Genomic DNA, 20,645 nt, shown 5'->3' with positions numbered 1-20,645 from the left:
CTACAGTATGGAAACAGGTCCTTCGGCCCAACAAGTCCACGCCAACCCTCCAAAGAACAACACACCCAGACCCATTCCCCTACCCTATATTTACCCTGACTAATGCAACTAACACTATGGGCAATTTGGCATGGCCAATTCACCTGGCCTGCACATCTTTGGATTGTGGGGGGAAACCAAAGCACCCAATGGAAACCCACACAGACATGGGGAGAATGTGCAAATTCCACACAGACAGTTGCCCGAGGCATAATCGAACCCGGGTCCCTAGTGCTGTGAGGCAGTAGTGCTAACCACTGAGCCACCATGCCGCCCTTAACTAAGGTTTAACTGAGGGATATGGAAATCAGAACTGTGCGCAGTGCAAACTTGAGAGGGTGCAGAAGGGATTTACAAGGATATTCCCAGGACTGGAAGGCTTGAGTTATAGGGAGAGGCTGAATAGGCTAGGGCTATTTTCCTTAGAGTGTCAGAGGCTGAAGGATGACCTTACAGAAGTTTATAAAACCCTGAGGGGCATGGATAAGATGAATGGCCAAGGTCTTTTTTCCAGGGTAGGAGTGTCCAAACTAGAGGGCGAGGTTTAAGGTGTAAGGGATAAGTTCAGAGGGATATGGGCCAAATGCTTGCAAATAGGATTAAATCAGATTGAGATGTTTGGTTGGCACGGATGAGTTGGACCGAAGGGCCCATTTCATTCTTTTTTTCTCCCCCAGTATCCTTTTCCGTAGTGATTGGAATTATTTAAACTTCTTCTCTTTCATCTATTGTTTTACAGTTATATCTGGGATGACAGACACAAATATATCTGTACAATTCACCCTCTATTTCCTTATTTTCTCATTACTAATAAACCAGACTCAATCACTGGAGCAACTTGAACACTGTAGAACAAGGACAAGAACTTAAAATTTGAGGATTAAAAACTGGTGTAATTCAGTGAGCACATGGGAGGAATGTTTAGTCAGGTTGGGGAACAGACATTTCCCGAAAGGGAAGATGGAAGTTTGACAAGGACTTGAACAGAACGGTAAGATGGACAAACCTCTACACTCTCAAGAGATGCAGAGCGTTTTAAAATACTTCTGCTGGTGCTTTGTGTGACCAGTTCATCCTTTGTTGTCCTAAAACAAAGTGACTCCTCCAAATCATCTGTAGTTTCCACTTTGGAATCCAGAAATTCGGGTATAGATCGGCGGCCATATCGTTTGGCTCCCCTGACGTACTTTGGTTCGACCTGCTCCGGGGTAGCTGAAATCAATGAACATACAATCTCAGACACACAGAAATCTTTGTTGAAATCTCCCTTGCCCCTTAAAAATGTCTTCTCAGAAGTTTATTTATTTGAACAGAGGCAAAATGTTGAGTTTAAAACTCAAAGGAGTTGAGTTGCATTTTAACCACCTAATCAGGCTGGAGTACAAAAAAAAACTGGACCATTAAACAAAGTAATCTACAACAACATTTCATTTTTCATTCTCAACAAATCTTTAGAATTTGATAGTAAAATGGGTCAACATTCCAGTACAATGTTAGTTAGTTATAAATTCTCTGGCCCCTAAAAATTAGCTAGGAGTTGCCAAATACACGAATTGCCAGTCTGATGATTAGAGATTTCATTCCTTCTTAATTTCTGTGTGAGCGCAGTGGACTCTTGTAGGTCTCTTTGCAAACAATGACAGACAGGAATAGTCCATTTGGTCAATCCAGTTTTTGCAGAACTTATAATTTAGAGGCTACTCCTCTGGCAAATGTGATCGTAAGCAAGGCTAATTTTGAAGGACCGATTTTTGGAACATGCCTCTTAAAAAGTCTTTGTTTGTAAGGTAAGGTAAATGCCCAAATTAGAGCTTAAAAACATAAAACTAACAGAGAAACTGGTGTCCTCATTCTCAAGAACGTATATGAAAACTTGTTGCAAGTGGCAATTCACTTCATTCTGCAGGTGGCAAGAGTTCTACCTCCCAAGCCACAAGTGACACTAAAAACAAACATGCAAAGTTAGATGCTAATTGCAACCCAGCCAGGAGCTCTGAAGCCAGATACAGCATCACATTACAGTATGAGTAGAGATCACATTTTGAATAAAGACTGCAAGACTGAAGTTGACACCTTCTGCTCTCCCTGAGTCTGTTCCCTCCATGCAGTAACTTTGCCCACTAACATATCACAGGAACAATAAATAGCCTATAAAATAATTTTATTAATTAAAGCTGATGGGCAACCTTAAACTATAGTCAAATACCATTTTAATAGGTTTATGTATTCTACTTCAAATAGATGCTATCTATAAATATTCAGAACTGACCAAAGACATCACAGGAAATATAAAATGTGTCAGATTCAATCGCATCTGAAAAATGCGTAAACATATATCAAACATCAGACACAGCACATTAGCAGGATAGCTGAACTGTGCTAACTGTACCCCAACCTGACTTTAGCTGTGTTAAAGATAATAAAAATAGGCTCAGTTTTTTTTTAAGAAATGTCCTGTGTTAATAGCTTACAATTAAACATTTGACACAACAGTCATTTTCATAACTGTTACTGATTGGTAATAACTGCATATTAATCCATGGTTTTAAACTGGAACATGATAAAGGAACAACCAATAGGCAATAATTTGTGTACATAATTATGGTGAATTTAGAAAATGCTTTAATTTATACATACTTTATCACTTGCCTTCAAAACTGCATTTACGTCCCTTAGCTTCCATTCATCTTATGTGAAATTAAGGCTCCTCACCACCCCTCCCCTCCTCCCTGCCCCCCCACCACCCCAGCCATCCTTAAGGTGCTCATTGAGTACTTAAGAGACAGCACATACATCCAACAGTATCTGCTGTTTTCCTTGGACTAAGGGGAATAAGTTTCTCCCTAACTAACCACAAAGCTCTGCACGATAGCGTCCCTTTCCCTTGCCACGGGCTCTCCACTGTTACTTTATTCAAACTATTCACAGCTCCTGAAGCCCAATCCTAAAGAATCCCACTGACCATCAAATGCTCCCTCCCCCATTTCCTGGTCCCCATGCTGGCTGACATTTGAAATTGTTCCCTTAAAGTAAACACAATTCCCCTTTCATTTCAAAATCTTCAAATTTCATTTTAAAAATATATGGATAGGTAATGAAAGTGCCATAAACAATTGTTCATGAACTGGAAAGTAAGACTGGACTGGATAGATTTTTCTTGCCCTGCACAGACACAACAGGCAAATAGCCTCATTCTACACCATAAATTTTCTATGATTGGTTTCTTGAAAAGTAAAACCAAACAAATTTCAAAGCCTTCATCATTGCAAACACTTGTTCCATTGCCAACTTTCCTTTCCACTCCCAAGTCTCTGAACACAGGATGCCACATCCTGACATTTTTCCAGCAACTCTCTGTTGAAATCAAGATCTCACCCCTTCTTGCAGCACTAAATGGTCCTGATGGCACATGATCTTTCCTTATGTTCACTAAAGCCTTTTAACAATCAACTACACCATTTTCCTCCATTACATCTTTTCAATTGCCTAACTTGGTAAAATTGTCTTCATTTGAAACTATTCTCACTTATCCAATACTTCCACCCACCAAAACCATTTTTGTTCAACTTACCCTTCCATACCTTTCCTGCATCAGTGGCCGCTGTCATGATTGTAATATAGGAGGTCAGCCTGGCTGACCTTGTTACGAATTCCCAGATTTGGCTAGATTAACAGTCCCAATCAGTGAGCCCTGACTGATAGATGAGTGCCAGACATCCTGTTTGCTCAGAACTGGTTCTGAGGGAGCAAGGTCAGTGTCAAAGACTCTCCACATATAAATAAAGCGTGACTGGAGTTCCAGAATATTGGCCTCTGTGGAGTTATTTCAGCAGCGACAAGGGAAAAGCATGCGCCCGAAGAAGCTCACTTGCAACAGTTGTCTTTGAGTTGGGGGTTAGCATTTCTGGCATCATGTCATTACTTGGGAAACTTGACACATTCAATCCTGCTGACAAAGATTGGGCCCAGTACGTGGAAACAATGCAATATTTTTTGAGCAAATTACATTGGGGCAGATGAAAAGAAATGAGTAATTCTCCTGATAGTTTACAGACCTGCTACTTTTTCGGTTATTAGGAGCCTAACTTTCCCTGAAGCACTAGATGCTTTCAAGAGTTGATGGATTCAATTCAGGAATATGATGACTCTGAGCTTCCTCTAATTCTGAGGCACCATAGTTTTTAACTTGGCAATTCGAGAACCAAGGAAATCCTTGTCAAGATTTTTGACAAGTTTAAGGGACTGATAGGGGCATGTGACTTTGGTTTAACCCTTAATGAGATGCCAAGAGATTACATGAGACTTGAGATTAACAATGTAACCATGCATAAGCACCAACTAACTGAAGCCCAACTGGACTTCAAACAGTTGGCTTTATCATTGGAAAATGAGGCTAGTAAAACATAGAAGTTACAGGGTATGCTGATGAAGTGGACACCCTGTCCAGTCCGACTAAGCTTGGAGGATACCACTTGAGTGAAGGCAATTGTATAGCCTCACTCAGGACATATCCTGAACAGAGGGACTATAGATCAGCCCACAGTAAAATCCCAAACAAAGCCAAACTTTCTTCAGGTTCCTGACCAGCAAGCCATTGGAGTTACTGCTGGTATGCAGACTCAAGACAGCAAAAATGCCTCAAGGCCTAAACTGAGCAAGAGAACTCATAGGCCAGTATCCAGGAGAGTCTACAGCCTGGACAGTCCATCTACATCTGGTTTGGAACAGTTAAATTGCTTAGCAACATCCAAACTAGAATCAATCAAAATAAACTTCTGGTCAAATGGTCACCTGGTTCTAATGGAGGTCAATACCAGTGTGGCCATAGCAGTGATTGCAGAACAAATCTTTAACAAAATTCACTCTGGACTCCAACCCTTATGTTTGTGCAAGACATCAGCTAGACTGGGAACCTCTATCAGGGAACCGTTACAGATTAAGAGTACAACTTCAGTTCTGGTCTATTAGGAGAAGCAGCTGGTTCAGTTATCAAAGATTGTTGTAAAAGGCTCAGGCCCAAGTTTGATGGGGTGAAATTGGTTGAGAAAGATCCACTTAGAATGACTCAATATTTTTCAAATACAAAATAGCTTCCTGATTGAAGTCCTAATTAAATACCTGGAAGATTTTCAGGAAAGTCTACGGACTAACAAAGAAGCCAAGGCCATCTTACATGTTGACCAGGAAGCAATTCCATGACACTGCAAGACCCACCCACTGCCAATTGTCTTATAGGCAAATTAGAAGCAGAAATGATTGCTGGGCCTCTTGCTGAGAGATTTGTACCATTGATAGTCACAGGTGAGGTGCTGGAAGACTGGAGTTAAAAATCACACACCACCAGGTTATAGTCCAACAGGTTTAATTGGAAGCACTAGCTTTCGGAGTGCTGCTCCTTCATCAGATGGTTGTGGAGTATAAGATCGTAAGACACAGAATTTATAGCAAAAGTTTACAGTGTGATGTAACTGAAATTATACATTGAAAAATACCTGGATTGTTTGTTGAGTCTCTCATCTGTTAGAATGACCATGATAGTTTCACTTCTTTCATATGTAAATCACAAAACTTCCATGTAAGACTCTGTTAACTCACTTTTTAGATTAGAATCAGTCTAAACATTATGGCACAGACCACAGAACACAGGGGGCTAACACCTTCAATGTCTTAACATCTGTCTGGGCTGACACCAATTGTTAGAGTTAACCTAAGAATGTATCTTTTAAAAAAAGTTTTGTGATTTACATATGAAAGAATGTGGGAAATCATGTCTCACAAACTTGGAGTTTTTTTGAAGAAGTAACAGAGGATTGATGAGGGCAGGGCGGTAAGGAGTTTGACAAGGTTCCCCATGGGAGACTGGTTAGCAAGGATGGATCTCATGGAATACAGGGAGAACTAGCCATTTGGATACAGAATTGGCTCGAAGGTAGAAAACAGAGGCTGGTGGAGGGTTGTTTTTCAGACTGGAGGCCTGTGACCAGTGGAGTGCCACAAGGATCGGTGTTGGGTCCATACTTTTCATCATTTATACAGATGATTTGGATGTGAGCTTAAGAGATATAGTTAGTAAATTTGCAGATGACACCAAAATTGGAGATGTAGCAGACAGCGAAGGTTACTTCGGATTACAACAGGATCTTGATCAGATGAGCCAATGGACTGAGGAGTGGCAGATAGAGTTTAATTTAGGTAAATGAGAGGTGCTGCATTTTTGGAAAGCAAATCTTAGCAGGACTTATACACTTAATGGTAAGGTCCTCAGGAAAGGTGCTGAACAAAGAGACCTTGGAGTGCAGGTTCATAGCTCCTTGAAAGTAGAGTCACAGTTACATAGAATAGTGAATGTGGTGTTTGGTATGCTTTCCATTATTAGTCAGAGCATTGAGTACAGGAGTTGGGAGGTCATGTTGTACAGGACATTGGTTCGGCTACTTTGGAATATTGCCTGCAAATTCTGGTCTCTTTCCTATCGGAAGGATGTTGTGAAACTTGAAAGGGTTCAGAAAAGATTTACAAGGATGTTGCCAGTGTTGGAGGATTTAAGCTATAGGGAGAGGCTGAACAGGCTGAGGCTGTTTTCCCCGGAGCGTCGGAGGCTGAGGGGTGACCTTATAGAGGTTTATAAAATAATGAGGGGTATGGATAGGGTAAATAGACAAGGTATTTTCTCTAGGGTGGGGGAGTCCAAAACTAGAGGGCATAGGCTTAGGGTGAGAGGGGAAACATATAAAAGAGACCTAAGGGGCAACTTTTTCATGCAGAGGGTGGTGTGTGTGTGGAATGGGCTGCCAGAGGAAATGGTGGAGGCTAGTACAATTGCAACATTTAAAAGGCATTTGGATGGGTATATGAACAGGAAGGGTTTGGAGAGATATGGGCCGGGTGCTGGAGGTGGGACTAGATTGGGTTGGGATATCTGGTCGGCATGGAAGAGTTGGACCGAAAGGTCTGTTTTCATGCTGTACATCTCTATGACTCTATAAATCAAAAGGCTGGAAATCAAAAGAATCAAACTAGTCCAGTTTGTGAATGGACAACACTGGTCATACCTATTTTGAAGCCCAATAGGTTGGTTCGCCTTTGTGGCGAGTATAACAAAATGGTAAACTGCTTTTCACAACTGGATAAATACCCTATCCTTCACAGAGGATTTATATGCAAAGCTGGCAGGGGAGGCTAACATTTACCAAGCTGGACATGAGCCATACTTACTTGCAATTGTCATTAGATGATGATTCTCAGAAGTACACTCCAATTAATATCCATAAGTCTTTGTACCAATATACGAGGCCACCATTTGGGGTATTGGCAGCTGGTACAACGTTTCATCAGACAATAGAGAACATTTTACATGGTCTACCCCAGGTCACCATATATCCAGGAGGCATGTTAATAACAAGGAAAACCAAAAAGACCACATAGAGAACTTGCACATAATCCTTAGATGATTCTCCCAGATAGGCGTACATCTTAGACAGGCAAAATGTGTGTTTCAGGCACCCCAAGTGACATTCCTGAAGAAGGGCTTATGCCCGAAACGTCGATTCTCCTGTTCCCTGGATGCTGCCTGACCTGCTGCGCTTTTCCAGCTACACATTTTCAACCCCAAGTGACTTACTTGTAGCTACAAAATTGACAGGACGGATTTATACTCGTTGAAAGATGAAGTAAGGGTAATCAAAGGTGCCCCGGTTCCCATGAATGTACTAGAGCTTCGGTCTTTTCCTGAGCTGGTGAATTATTATGGGAAGTTCATAAATAACCTGGCCCTAATCCTGGCACCTTTGCATCAACTCATTTAAAAAAGGGTCAGCCTTGGAAATGGTTGCATAGCAATGCATTAGCTTTCAGGGAAGTGATGAAACAGCTATCAACCTCTAAGCACATTACGATCTCAAGAAAGGTCTGCTTTGACATGCAATGCCTCCCCATTCAGCATTGAGGTCATATTGGTTCATAGGTGGCCTGATGAAAAGCAAATTCCAATAGCGTATACATCCAGGACTGTGGCTAATGCAGTGCGTAAATACATCCAGGTAGAGAAGGAACCTTTGGCAGTCATATTTGGAGTCAAGAAGTTCCATCAATACTTCTACATACATAATAACCAATCAAACCCCTGCTTCATCTACTTAAAGAGAACAAGGCAGTGCTGCCCGTAGCTTCAGCTGAATTCAACGATGGGCTCAAATACTAAATGTGTATAATTACAAGTTGGAATACTATACAGGAGGTCAAGTAGCAAATCCAAATGCATTGAGCTGCCTCCCGCTGGCAGATACACCACCAATGGTGCCACCACTTCAAGAGTCCATAATGGTTTTAAATTTTCTGGGTTCACTCCCAGTCACAGCTGACAATAATCAGACTTTGGAGGCAGAAAGATCAGTCCTGACAAAATTGAAACAGCTAGTGGTGATGGGGGAAACCAAAAGGCCATCAAAGTAGAGGATGACATTATTATAGGGAGCAAGAGTGATTGTCCCGAGCAAAGGTGGTCACCAGATACTGGCTGAACTCCACCAGAGTCTTCCAGGGGTTTCCAAAATGAAGACATTGGTGAGACATTATGTCTGGTGGCGAGGATTGAATGCAAACAGTGTCACGACAGTACCCAGAGTGTCAAAAAGGACAAATATTGCTGCCAACATTCATGAGAATGGCTGGGTAAAGCCTGGACCTGGTTACAGGTCAACTATGCAGGTCCATTCATGGGCTCAAATTTTCTTAGTTATTATGGATGCCCACTCAAAGTGCCTGGACATGCACAGAGTTTATTCGCCATATACGCGATAACGATAGAAAAACTGCGCATGACTTTGGCAATACACAGACCCCCAGAAGTGTGGGTCACAGATAACAGGCCATTGTTTATTAGCAGGGAATGCAAATATTTCCTAAGGTCGAATGGCAGTCAACATATAAGGACAGCTCCAAATCGCCATCAGGACAGAACCCCACTGGTCCTCACCTTCCACCCCACCAACCTCCGGATACATCGTATCATCCTCCGTCATTTCCGCCACCTCCAAACAGACCCTACCACCAGGGATATATTTCCCTCCCCACCCCTATCAGCGTTCCGGAGAGACTACTCCCTCCACGACTCCCTCGTCAGGTCCACACTCCCCCCACCAACCCAACCTCCACTCCCGGCACCTTCCCCTGCAACCGCAAGAAGTGCAAAACTTGCACCCACACCTCCCCCCTCACCTCCCTCCAAGGCCCCAATGGATCCTTCCACATCCGTCGCAAATTCACCTGCACCTCCACACATCATTTACTGTATCCATTGATCCCGATGTGGTCTCCTCTACACTGGGGAGACAGGCCGCCTACTTGCAGAACGTTTCAGGGAACACCTCTGGGACACCCGCACCAATCAACCCAACCGCCCCGTGGCTGAACACTTTAACTCCCCCTCCCACTCCGCCAAGGACATGCAGGTCCTTGGCCTCTTCCATCGCCAGACCCTGACCACACGATGCCTAGAGGAAGAGCGCCTCATCGTCCACCTAGGAACCCTCCAACCACAAGGGATGAATGTAGATTTCTCCAGCTTCCTCATTTCCCCTCCCCCCCACCGTATCTCAGTCCCAACCCCTGGATTCAGCACCGCCCCCTTGACCTGCAATCTTCTTCCTGACCTCTCCGCCCCCACCCCCTCTCCAGCCTATCACCCTCACCTCCTTCCACCTATCGTATTCCCAGTGCCCCTTCCCTAAATTCCCTCCCCCCTACCTTTTATCTCAGCCCGCTTGGCACACCAGCCTCATTCCAGAAGAAGGGCTTATGCCCAAAACGTCGATTCCCCTGCTCCTCGGATGCTGCCTGGCCTGCGGTGTTTTTCCAGCACCACACTTTTCAACTCTGGTCTCCAGCATCTGCAGTCCTCACTTTCTCCCAGCTCCAAATCATCCATGATCCAATGGTCTGGCAGAAAGAGCAGTCCAAATTTTGAAGGCAGGCTTGAAGAAACAGCTTACATCTGCACTAGATACCAAACTGTTCCAGTTCCTAGTTGTTAATAGGACCATCCCTCATGCAACTACAGGGATAAATCAAGCAGAGCTACTGGTGGAGAGAAGACTCCACACCAGGTTAAATCTGATCTTTCCGGACCCAGTGTGGGAGGCTGAAACAGCATCAGGAACGCCAATGCCAGACACAAGACTCCAATAAGCAAGACAGTCAGTTTACTTCAGGGGAAAACGTTTGGTGTAGGAACCACTGAAATGGCCCTGCATGGGTAAGAGGCATGGTCAGTGCAAGGTAAAGGAAGAAGGGCTTATGCCCGAAACGTCGATTCTCCTGTTCCCTGGATGCTGCCTGACCTGCTGCGCTTTTCCAGCAACACATTTTCAGCCAAAGTCTAGACGTATAAAATTCAGGTGGGTGCAACACTCCTGAACAAGCACGTGCACCATATGGAAGCGGCAAACTCTCAAACAATGGGGGAACAAAACGTGAAAGGCTCCTCAACAGCCTTTCCAACTGTTCCAGAACCCGTAGGCTCTCCCTCTGACTCAAGTGATAAAGATACATTGGAATCTGACGTGGACACAGCAGATGTCACCGCCTCAACACCTTTGCCATCTGAAAAGAGAATGAATTTCTTCCAAGACTCTGAGCACAAGAGGCAATCTACTGTGCATTACATGCCTTCTGCGTCAGAGGCAGAGTTGGAGGAACCTGACTCAGTGCTAAAATGCCCCAAGTGGAGTTACAAACAAAAAAGAACTAGCCTATGTCCTCGCACTCGAAGGGACACTTAATCTGGTCTAATCATGGAGCCCTGGCTGACAGATATAAACAGGAATGTATAAACAGGTGTGTCAGATATCCTGATCACTCTGAGAGCTGGCTCAGAGAGAGCTAAGTTAGTGTCAAGGACTTTATACATGTAAACAAAGTGTGACTTAGTGATGGGATACCAGCATCTGTCAAGTTATTTCAGGTCTATTAAAAAAAAACAGGGGTGTCAGACATCCTGTCCATTCTGTGAGCTGGCAAAAAAAAAAGCAGGAGTATCAGAGGTTCTGTTCACTCTGAGAGCTGGCTCTTCAGGGAGCTGGACCAGTGTGTGCGTAAAAGAAAAAAATAATAAACAGGAGTGTGAGACATCCTCACATTATGACAGCTGGCTCTGAGGAAGTTGGATCAGTGTCAGGGACTCTGTGTGTAAATAAAAGGGGAATGGGGGACAGAATACCGGTCTCTGTGGAGTTATTGCAGTCACCTTGACAGCATCAACCAGTCATGGCATCAGCCTCCATCGATATGATGAGGAAGTACAAAGTGCAGCCTAGCAGTACTTCTCCATTACCTCAGTCAGGTTGAGTATCTGACTTTCAGTCTCAGGAGAACACAGGCCCTTTACCAAAGATTGAGGAAAATCAAAAAGATTGTTTTAGCGCTTCCCCCATCCTCCCACCACAAACCCTAGATTCCGACAATCAACACCCCATCTTTTCAATCTCAAAATCACGGTTGATCAGACTGCTCAAAACTGTGATACGCTATTCAAACCCCAGCCGAGTTTCTAATCCTCTAGCCTCACCCAATGTTCTCACCACTAATTGCTCCTCCTTTGGCTCAGCATTATTTTTCCTCTTGTGCCTCCACTGCATTATCTACATTAAAGATGTAGGTAAGTGCAACTTGCTGTTACTCGCGTAGCCACATTGTCTGAAAGTTTACTCCCAAATTGGTAATCGTTCAGTAAACTGTGCAACTATTGATGGAATACAAGGTGAACATATCTTTGCTATACGCAAGTAGCATTATACGCCCTGAACCATAATGACACAAAACTTTAAATCAAATGTGAACTGTTCACTTTTGAATTCCAAAATCATTCCTCTTTGAATGAGGTTAAAGAGAAGTAACTTACGCCTCATAGAAGTCCCAAAATGATACACATGTAACATTCTTAACAGTTCACTTACTGCCTGCAAATGCAGCTGACATTTTGAATGGATCATGGTGTCTGAAATAATTTGAAGCTCATGCCATCTGTTTTAGGGACCTGTTCAGTATTGTATAAATGCCAAGAGGATTTTTACATTGGAATCACTGGAACCAGTTATAATGGGTCATCCAAAGGATACCATTTCCAAAACTTCAAGACTCATGCTGCATTGAAAAGTAAGTTCAGATTACAGTTCAGCTTGAAGTAGAGGTTGGCTTGGATGCTATCACTTAGTCCGATGGGTGCTAAGCCAACCTTATGCCAACCTGTGCCAAGCTCATGCAGGGATTAGACTCCCAGAAACCATTAAATATTGATAAAATCACTAACATGGATATTTTAGTCAGGAATATAAAACAGGTTGTAAAAGCTTTGGCAAACATATCAAATGGAAAAGAAGGGCTGCAGCCAGGTGGGAAATGGCTCCCCTTTTTTTGAACACCTGTCAGTTAGCCACAAAGAATTTTAATTATTTTCTGTATGCAGCTTTATTACAATTCAATTAAAAATATAGCTAAGTAGAACAAAATCAAAAAGACAATTACAGAATTTTCTTGAGTGAAACAAGCAAGAATTTTATCACTTACCCCAAAAGAAGTATGAAACTAATCAGTGGCAGAAAGTAGAATATAATTCAAAGATGAAGAAAATTCTGCTTGAAACTGAAATAACTCCAGAGGCAGTTATTCCTCACCAAGTCACCCTTTATTTACAGCTGAAAAGTCCTTAACTCCAGTACTCTCAGAGTGCCAGAATCTCTGAAAACCCTCTTTTTATCTGTCAGCCAGGACTGCCCATTTCAACCAGATTAACAGCCCCAGTCAGGGAACTCATATCCTCTAACATCCACCTGGCAGGCCTCATTACAATCACTACATCTCTCCCTTTGAGAGTCTGTGGACATACACCAGTCCATCTTCTTGGAGAACCTCCTGGGGCATTTTATCTCTGGGTCTGGCTCCTCCAGCTTGACGTCTGATCTAGGTGGGGTGTAACGCACCGGAGCTCACTGCTTACACCAGGAGTGCCTTCACTCTTCTTCTGATGGCAAAGGCATCGAGGCAGCTACATGTCATGTCCATCTCTGCATCAACATTTGACAGATAGGTCAGGCAGCATCCAAGGAGCAGGAGAATCAACATTATGGGCAAAAGCTCTTCATCATGAAAGCCCTGACAAAGGGCTTTTGCCCGAAACAGAGATTCTCCTTCTCTTCAGATGCTGTCTGACCTACCGTGCTTCTCCAGCAGCACACATTTGACTCTGATCTCCAGTCCTCACTTTCTCCTTCTTGACAGAGAGGGTGAACCCAGGGGTTCTAGAACCCTTGCCAAATGTTCAGAGGGGCAGGGCACATTTTGATCCTGTACCATTTGCAAATTCACAGCTTTTATACAGTCCACTTGCTTGTTCAGAACCATCGCACCTATCAAACTGTGTGTGTCACAGATCTTGAACTTGCATCGACCATGTCTCTTACCCATGCAGAGCCATTTCTGTGGTTTCTACACCAAACCTATCCATTGTATCAAACCATCTCTCTCGCTGGGTGGAGTCTTGTGTTTGCCATTGGCATTCCTGATGCCATTTCATGTTCCCCCATAAGGTCTGGGAAGGCCAAATTAACCTGGTTCAGAGTCTTCTCCCCAGTAGCAACTCTGCTGGAGCTATCCCTGTAGTTGCATGTGGGGTAACCCTATAATCAAATAGGAACTGTGACAGCTTGGTATCTAGTGAGGCTATAGGCTCTTTCTTGAAGCCTGCCTTCAAAGTTTGGATTGCTATTTCTGCCAGGCCATTGGATGATAGACAATATGGAGCTGTCCTTCTATGTCAAATTCAATTCGGCTTTATGAAGTTCTCAAGTTCTCTGAGGGTAAACAGTGGCCTGTTATCTGTGACCAACATTTCAGAGAGTTCATGTATTGCAAAAGATGTGGGCAGTTTTTCTATCTTCATCCCACTATTTGAACTCTATGCACAACCAACCACTTTGAGTGAGCATCTACAATGACTAAGAACATGTAAGCCAATGAAAAGATCTGCATGCACGACATGTCACCAAGTCCAAGATTTACCCCGGCCATTCCCACAGATGGGGTGGAGTTGATGGCAGTAATTTTTGTCCTTGTTGGCACTATGGGCACTGCCCGCCATTACAGTGTCTGCATCCAAGCCTGGCCACCAGACAGAATGCCTTGCTGACATCTTCATTTTGGACACCTCAGATGGCCCTGACAGAGTTCAGCCAGTATTTGACGGCAACCTTTGTTCAGGACGATCACTCTCACTCCCCATAACAATATGTCATCCTTTACTGTGAACTGGTCTCTCTGGGTCCAAAAACATTTAATTTTAGTTGTGATGGCCCCCATCACCACAAGCTATTTCAGTTTGACAGGACTGGATATTTCTGCATCTCATATTGTCAGCTATGACTGGGAGTATGTCCAGAAAATTTAAAACCATTACAGACTCTTCTATTGTGGGCAACACCAATGGTGTATCTGCTAATGGGAGGTGGCTCAATGCATCCGTATTCTCTACTAGGCCTCTCAGTGTGCTAACTTGTAATTATAAGAACTCCGTATCAAAGCCCACTGCTAAACGTGGCCCAAAGCTATGGGTGGCACTGCCATGTCCTCTCTGAGACCAGGGCATTAAGCAGACCAAGCTAACACTGCACTGATGTACAAGGAGACGTCACATGTCAATACCAGTCTTTCTTGGAATCATAGTGTGCCGAGACCTTAGAGGCTGAAAGTTGTTTCTTTACTTCACTGAAAGCTAAGGCTTGTTTATGCAGCTATTTCCAAGGCTGATCCTTTTTTAAAGGGTTGAGGCAAAGATGCCAGGATGGAGGCCAGATTATGTATGAACTTTCCATAATAATTAAATCAGCCCAAGGAAAGACCAAAGCTTTAACGTGGGACCTGGGGCATCTTTGATCGCTCTCACTTTATCTTTCAATGGGAATAATCCAGTCTTGTCTACTCTGTTAGCCTGGGGTGCCTGGAACACACAATTTTCCCTTCTATGCCAGCCTTGGAAAAATGCCTTAGGACAATGTCCTTGTCCCTTTTTTGCTTTCCCTGTTATTTGAACATGATTAGATAAATGGTGACCTGAGGTAGCCCTTGCAAAACGTTCTCCATCATCCGCTGAAAAACTGCACAGCTTGACAATTTCCCAAATGGCAGCCTCGGATATTGGTACAAGCCTTTATGGGTATTAATTGTAGCTTACTTCTGGGAATCGTCATCTAACTACAATTGCAAGTACGCATGGCTCATGTCCAGCTTCATGAAGGATAGTCCCATCTGCCAGCTTTGCATATAAATCCTCTATGTGAGGGATTGAGTACTCATCCATCTGTAAAAAGCAGTATAGCATTGGTTTATAATCCCACAAAGGTGAACTCTCCATCAATCAGGCTTCACAATCGGTGCTACCCATTTTGTAAACTGTACTGGTTTGATGATTCCTTTGCTTTCCAGCCTTTTGATTTCTGCCTCCACTTTTGCCTGTAAGGCAAAATGGCAGTGGAAGGGCCTTGCAGAATTGTGGAATTACTTCCTGGTCAACAGGGCGGCCTTGGCTCTTCTGATAGTCCCTAGACCTTTCTGGAAGACTTCAGAATATATAGAGTCATAGCCCAGGCAGCCATTTTTACATTGAAAAACATTGAACCAATCCAGGTGAATCTCTCACAACCAATTTCGCTTTATCAAACTTGGGCCTAAGTCTTTTACTACAGTCACTGGTAACTGAACTAGTTGCTTCTCTTAAGAAACCAGATCTGAAATTGTACCCTTAATCTGTAAAGGTTCCCTGATATAGGTTCTCAGCCTAGCTGAGGTCTTGCACAAACCTAAGGGCTGAAGTCCAGACAAATTTTGTTAAAGAACGGTTCTGCAATCACTGAATCAGCATGCCAGTATTGACCTCTATTAGAGCTGGATGACCATTTAGCCAGACATTTACTTTGATTGGCTCTGATTTGGATGTTGCTAAGTAATTTAATTGTTACAAAACAGATGTTGGTGGACTTTCCAGGGCATGACTTCGCTTGGATACCAGTTTATGAGTCATTTTACTTAATTTAGTGGGATTCTTTTGCTGTCTCGAGTCTACATGCTGACAGCAACTACAATAGCTTGCCAGCCTGGATCCTGAAGAAAATTTTAATTCCCGAGGCTTGGGCATTGTTTTGGGGTTTTTGCTGTGGGCCAACCTAGAGTCCTTCTGTTCAGGATATATTCTGAGTGAGGTTATGTAATTGCCTACACTCAAATGATGCTTCCCAAGCTCATTTGGACTTGCAAAGGTACCCCTTCAATCAGAAAACCCTGCAACCCTGCAAATACTTGCTGTATTTTCCAATGAGAACATCTTTTGTGGTGCCTATTTGAAGTTCAGTTGGGCTTTAGCTAGTAGGCAATTTTGCATAGTTACATCATTAATCCACATCCCAAATGGTCTCTTAAGCATTTCATTAAGGATTAAACCACAGTGATATGTTCCTGCCAGTCATTTTAACCTAGTCAAAAGTCCTGATACGGATTCCCTGGTTCTCAAAATGCTGAGTAAAACAAATAGCATCTCAGAATTAGAGGCAGCTTGAGGTCATAATATTCCTTAACTATGTCTGTCAATTCTTGGAAGGTTTTAGTATCTTGTGTCTCTGGGAAAATTAGGCTCCCGATAACAGAAAAGGCTGTAGCTCCACAGGCTGTCAGGAAAATTACTTGTTGCTTTTCATCTGCCACAATGTCATTTGCCTAGAAACCAAAACGTATTCTTTCCACGTAGTCGGCCCAGTCTTCAATGGCAGGATTGGAAGAGTCAAGCTTCTAAAACAAAGGCATGATGTAAGAAATGCTTATCCGAACTCAAAGATGACTGTTGAAAGAGAGTTTCTTCAGGAACATGTCTTACTCTCACCACCACTGAAGTAACTCCAGAGACCAGTACTCATTCACCAAGTCACCCTTTACTTACATATGAAAAGTCCTTGACTGCCTCTTCAGAGTCAGCTATCAGAGTGCTAGAATTTCTGACACTCCTGTCAGGCAGGGCTCCCTGATTGGACCAGATGAACAGCGCCAATCAGGGAACTCATTTTATGAGTTACACCTAGCTAACCTCATTACAATCACTACAAAAACCTTTTTAGAGCCCTTCAATTGTTAAAGTTGAACCCAAGATTATGGCTGTTTAGTTAATGTCTTGCACCCCTAGCAAATGCAAAATTTGTAGAATTGTCAAGTCTCACTGAATGGACATTTCTCCAATTAGTTTCACCACCAGTGGTGGTTTTCATGATGATGAGGAAGGAAACATCAAAAGAGAGCATCTCCAGTCTTTGCCCTTAACAATCCATTTTCGTTCTGTCTCCTTACTGTGTTACTCCACACAAACAGTTGCCCGAGGCCGGAATCAAACCCGGGTCCCTGCTGCTGTGAGGCAGCAGTGCTAACCACTGAGCCACCGTGCCGCCACAGTTTCTAATTTACATTCAAGTCTTGGATGAAGAGGCAGAGAGTAATATACCTACATTTGCTGAAAGTTTGAAAGTTAGCTGGGTAGACAAGCTGTAAAGGTGTCAACAGATCATGAACAGGTAACAGGTAATGAATTTGCAACAAAGTGACAGATGGAGTACAATGAGAGGAAGTGAGAACTTATTCAATTCTTTGTAAGATGACCATGAATCCATTGTTGATTGTTGGAAAATCCCATTTGGTTAACTAATATCCTTTAGGGAAGGAAAATGTCAACCTTACCTGGCCTGGCCTACATGTGACTCCAGAGTCACAGCAAATGTGGTTGACTCTTTACTGACCTCTGAGCAATTAAGGATGGACAATAAATGCCAACCTGGCCAGTGACACCCTCATCCCATGAATGTATACATAAAAAAATGGAAAAGCAGATTTTATTTTGAGAGGCGAAGTAAAGTGGATCAATATTCTTTGGACTTTAGAAGAATGTGAGCCCATAAGACATAAGAGGCCATTCAGTCCATTAAGTTTGCCCCACCAGTCAATCATGGCTGATATGTTTCTCAACCCCATTCTCCTGCTTTTTCCAGAACTCTTGATCCCCAAACCATTCAAGAATTTACCTATCTAACTTAAAGACACCTAATGACTTGGACCCCACAGCACTTTTCGGCAACGGGTTCCACAGATTCGCCACCTTCTAGCTGAAGAAATTCCTCCTCTTCTCAGTTCTAAAGGTCATCCCTTCACTGAGCGGTATCCTTAGGTCCTATTCTCTCCAACTAGTGGAAACATCTTCCCAATGTCAACTCTATTCTGTCCTGTCAGTATTCTGAGAGATTCAATGAGATACCCCCTCTTCCTTCTAAACTCCAATGAGACAGACCCAAAGTCCTCAACCTCTCCTCATATTAAAAAGCCCTTCATCCCCAGGATCATTCTTGCAAGCCTCCTCTAGGCCCTCTCCAAGGCCAGCACATCCTTCCCTATAAATGGGATCCAAAACTGCTCACAATATTCTGAAAGCAGCCTGATCAGCAACTAATACAGCCTCCAGCAGTACATCTCTGCTCTTGTTTCCTAGCCCTCTCAAAAACAATGCTAACATTGCACTTGCCTTCCCAACAACCAACTGAACCTGCATGTCAACCTTAAGAGAATTCTGAGCTGGGACTCCTAAGTTACTTTGTGCTTCAGATTTCTGTAATCTTTCCCCATTTAGAAAATAGTCTATGCTTCTATTCTTCCTACCAAACCTCTCACTTTCCCACATTGCATTCCATCTGTCGCTTCTTGACCACTGTTCTAGCCTGTCCAAGTCCTTCTGCAGCCTGCCCGCTTCCTCATCACTACTGGTCCCTCCACATATATTTGCATCATCCACAAACTTAGCAACAATGCCCTCAGTTCCTTTGTCCATATTGTTAATATAGAACGCAAACGTTACGATCCCAACACTGAGCCCTCTGGAATTCAACTAGTCACTGGCTGCCATCCTATAAAGACATTTTTATCCCTACTGTCTGCCTTCTGCCAGTCAGCCAATCCCCTATCCATGCCAGTATCTTGTCCCGAAGACTATGGGCTCTTATCTTATTTAGCAGCCTCCTGTGTGGAAACTTGTTAAAGGCCTTCTGGAAAATCCAAAAAGATTACATCTACTTGCTCTCCTTTGCCTAACTTGCTTGTTACCTCTTCAAAAAATTCTAACAGATTTGTCAGGCATGACTTTCTTTTGATGAAGTTATGCTGACTCAGCCCTATTTTACCACACACTTCTAAATACTCTGCACCTCATCCTTTATAATAGACTCTAAAATCTTAATAATGACTGAGGGCAAGGTATTCGGCCTATAGTTTCCCATCTTCTACCTCCCTCCTTTCTTCAGCAGAAATGTAGCATCAGCTATTTTCCAGTCCTCTGGGACTCTCCCCGACTCCAGTGATTCCAGAAAGATCACCACCAATGCCTGCACAATCTCCTCAGCTATCTCCTTCAGAAGTCTGCAGTGTAGTCCATCTAGTCTGGGAGATTCATCCACCTTCGGATCTTTCAGTTTTTCCAGCTCCTTCTCTTACTGATGGCCACAACACTCATCTCTGTCCCCTAACTCTCTAAGTTCAGGTATCATACTGATGTCTTCCACCATGAAGAACGATGCAAAGTACCCATTCAGCTCTTCTCCATTTCTTTGGACTGTTGATGAAGATGTATTAATTGGTAACAATATCCACTCCTGCCTCTCTTTTACCCTTTATATATCTAAAACAAAAATTCTTGCAATCTTATTTTGTATTACTAACTAGTTTATCCTCATATTTCATCTTCCTTCCCCTTATTACTTTGTCCTCTACTGGTTTTTAAAAAGGCTTCCCAATCCTCTGTCTTCCGACTAACCTTCTTCATGTTTTGTGCTGTCCCTGACAGCCTTCGTCAGCCACAGTTGCCTCATCCTCCCCTTCGTATCTTTATTTTTCCTTTGGATGAATTCCTGCTGTCTTAAGTACGGAGATATTATTGTCTCCTGGCTGAGGTATCTAGAACAAGGGTAAGGAGTCTAATCATTCAGGACTGAGACCAGGAGAATTTCTTCACTCAAAAGTGCTCTGAATCTTTGATTGTCTTGACATCAGAGTTCTGAATGCACTATCCTTGGATATATTTAAGGCCAAGGTAGTCAGAGTTTTCACTTCTTAAGGAATCAGTGTGAGTAGGTGGGAAAGTGGAGTTTAAGCCAACATCAGCCATGATCGCCCTGAATGGAGGAGTTCGGTCTTCTCCTATACTTTATCTTCATAGGTGTTCAGTTTTCAGACATTTATGCATGCTACACCAACAAATTATTACAAGATTTCTCTATATTAAATGATGGAAAAACAGATCCAGTATTATCTTGAGGTAAATTAAATTAAAACAAATGTAATGGAGGTATAATTACCTGGGTCTAAATAACTGCTCTCATCTTCTGAGTTACCGAGGTCAAAAGTGGTAGATAACACAGCAACAAATCCTTCTTTAAAGTCCTCAAAATTTACCTAAAATTTTCAATAGTATCAGTTACTTCTTGGAAGAATATAATGATCAATGAACTACTGACATCACTATATACAGAAATGATCAGATTCTG

The 20,645-nt window shown here is 42.9% G+C and overlaps 1 protein-coding gene across 4 annotated transcripts in view; it reads right to left on the bottom strand.

Annotated features, from left to right (window-relative positions):
- The window catches only part of ninl (ninein-like), a 160,007-nt gene that overhangs the window by 123,427 nt on the left and 15,935 nt on the right, over positions 1 to 20,645 (bottom strand). For all 4 annotated transcript variants that reach the window (XM_087991556.1, XM_087991559.1, XM_087991557.1 and 1 more), the window contains exons 3-4: positions 20,457 to 20,553; positions 1,046 to 1,251 (exon numbers count right to left, since the gene is read on the bottom strand). In XM_087991556.1, coding sequence (XP_087847682.1) covers positions 1,046 to 1,251; positions 20,457 to 20,553 — 303 coding nt within the window. The remainder of the gene's footprint in view (positions 1 to 1,045; positions 1,252 to 20,456; positions 20,554 to 20,645) is intronic.

This window comes from Chiloscyllium plagiosum, unplaced genomic scaffold (genome assembly GCF_037043375.1).
Source record: "Chiloscyllium plagiosum isolate Xiang-an unplaced genomic scaffold, Cpla_swu_hap1 HiC_scaffold_10, whole genome shotgun sequence".
Lineage (NCBI taxonomy): Eukaryota > Metazoa > Chordata > Chondrichthyes > Orectolobiformes > Hemiscylliidae > Chiloscyllium > Chiloscyllium plagiosum.
The sequence above is the reverse complement of the archived record's forward strand: the minus strand, read 5'-3'. Positions and strand labels throughout refer to the sequence as shown.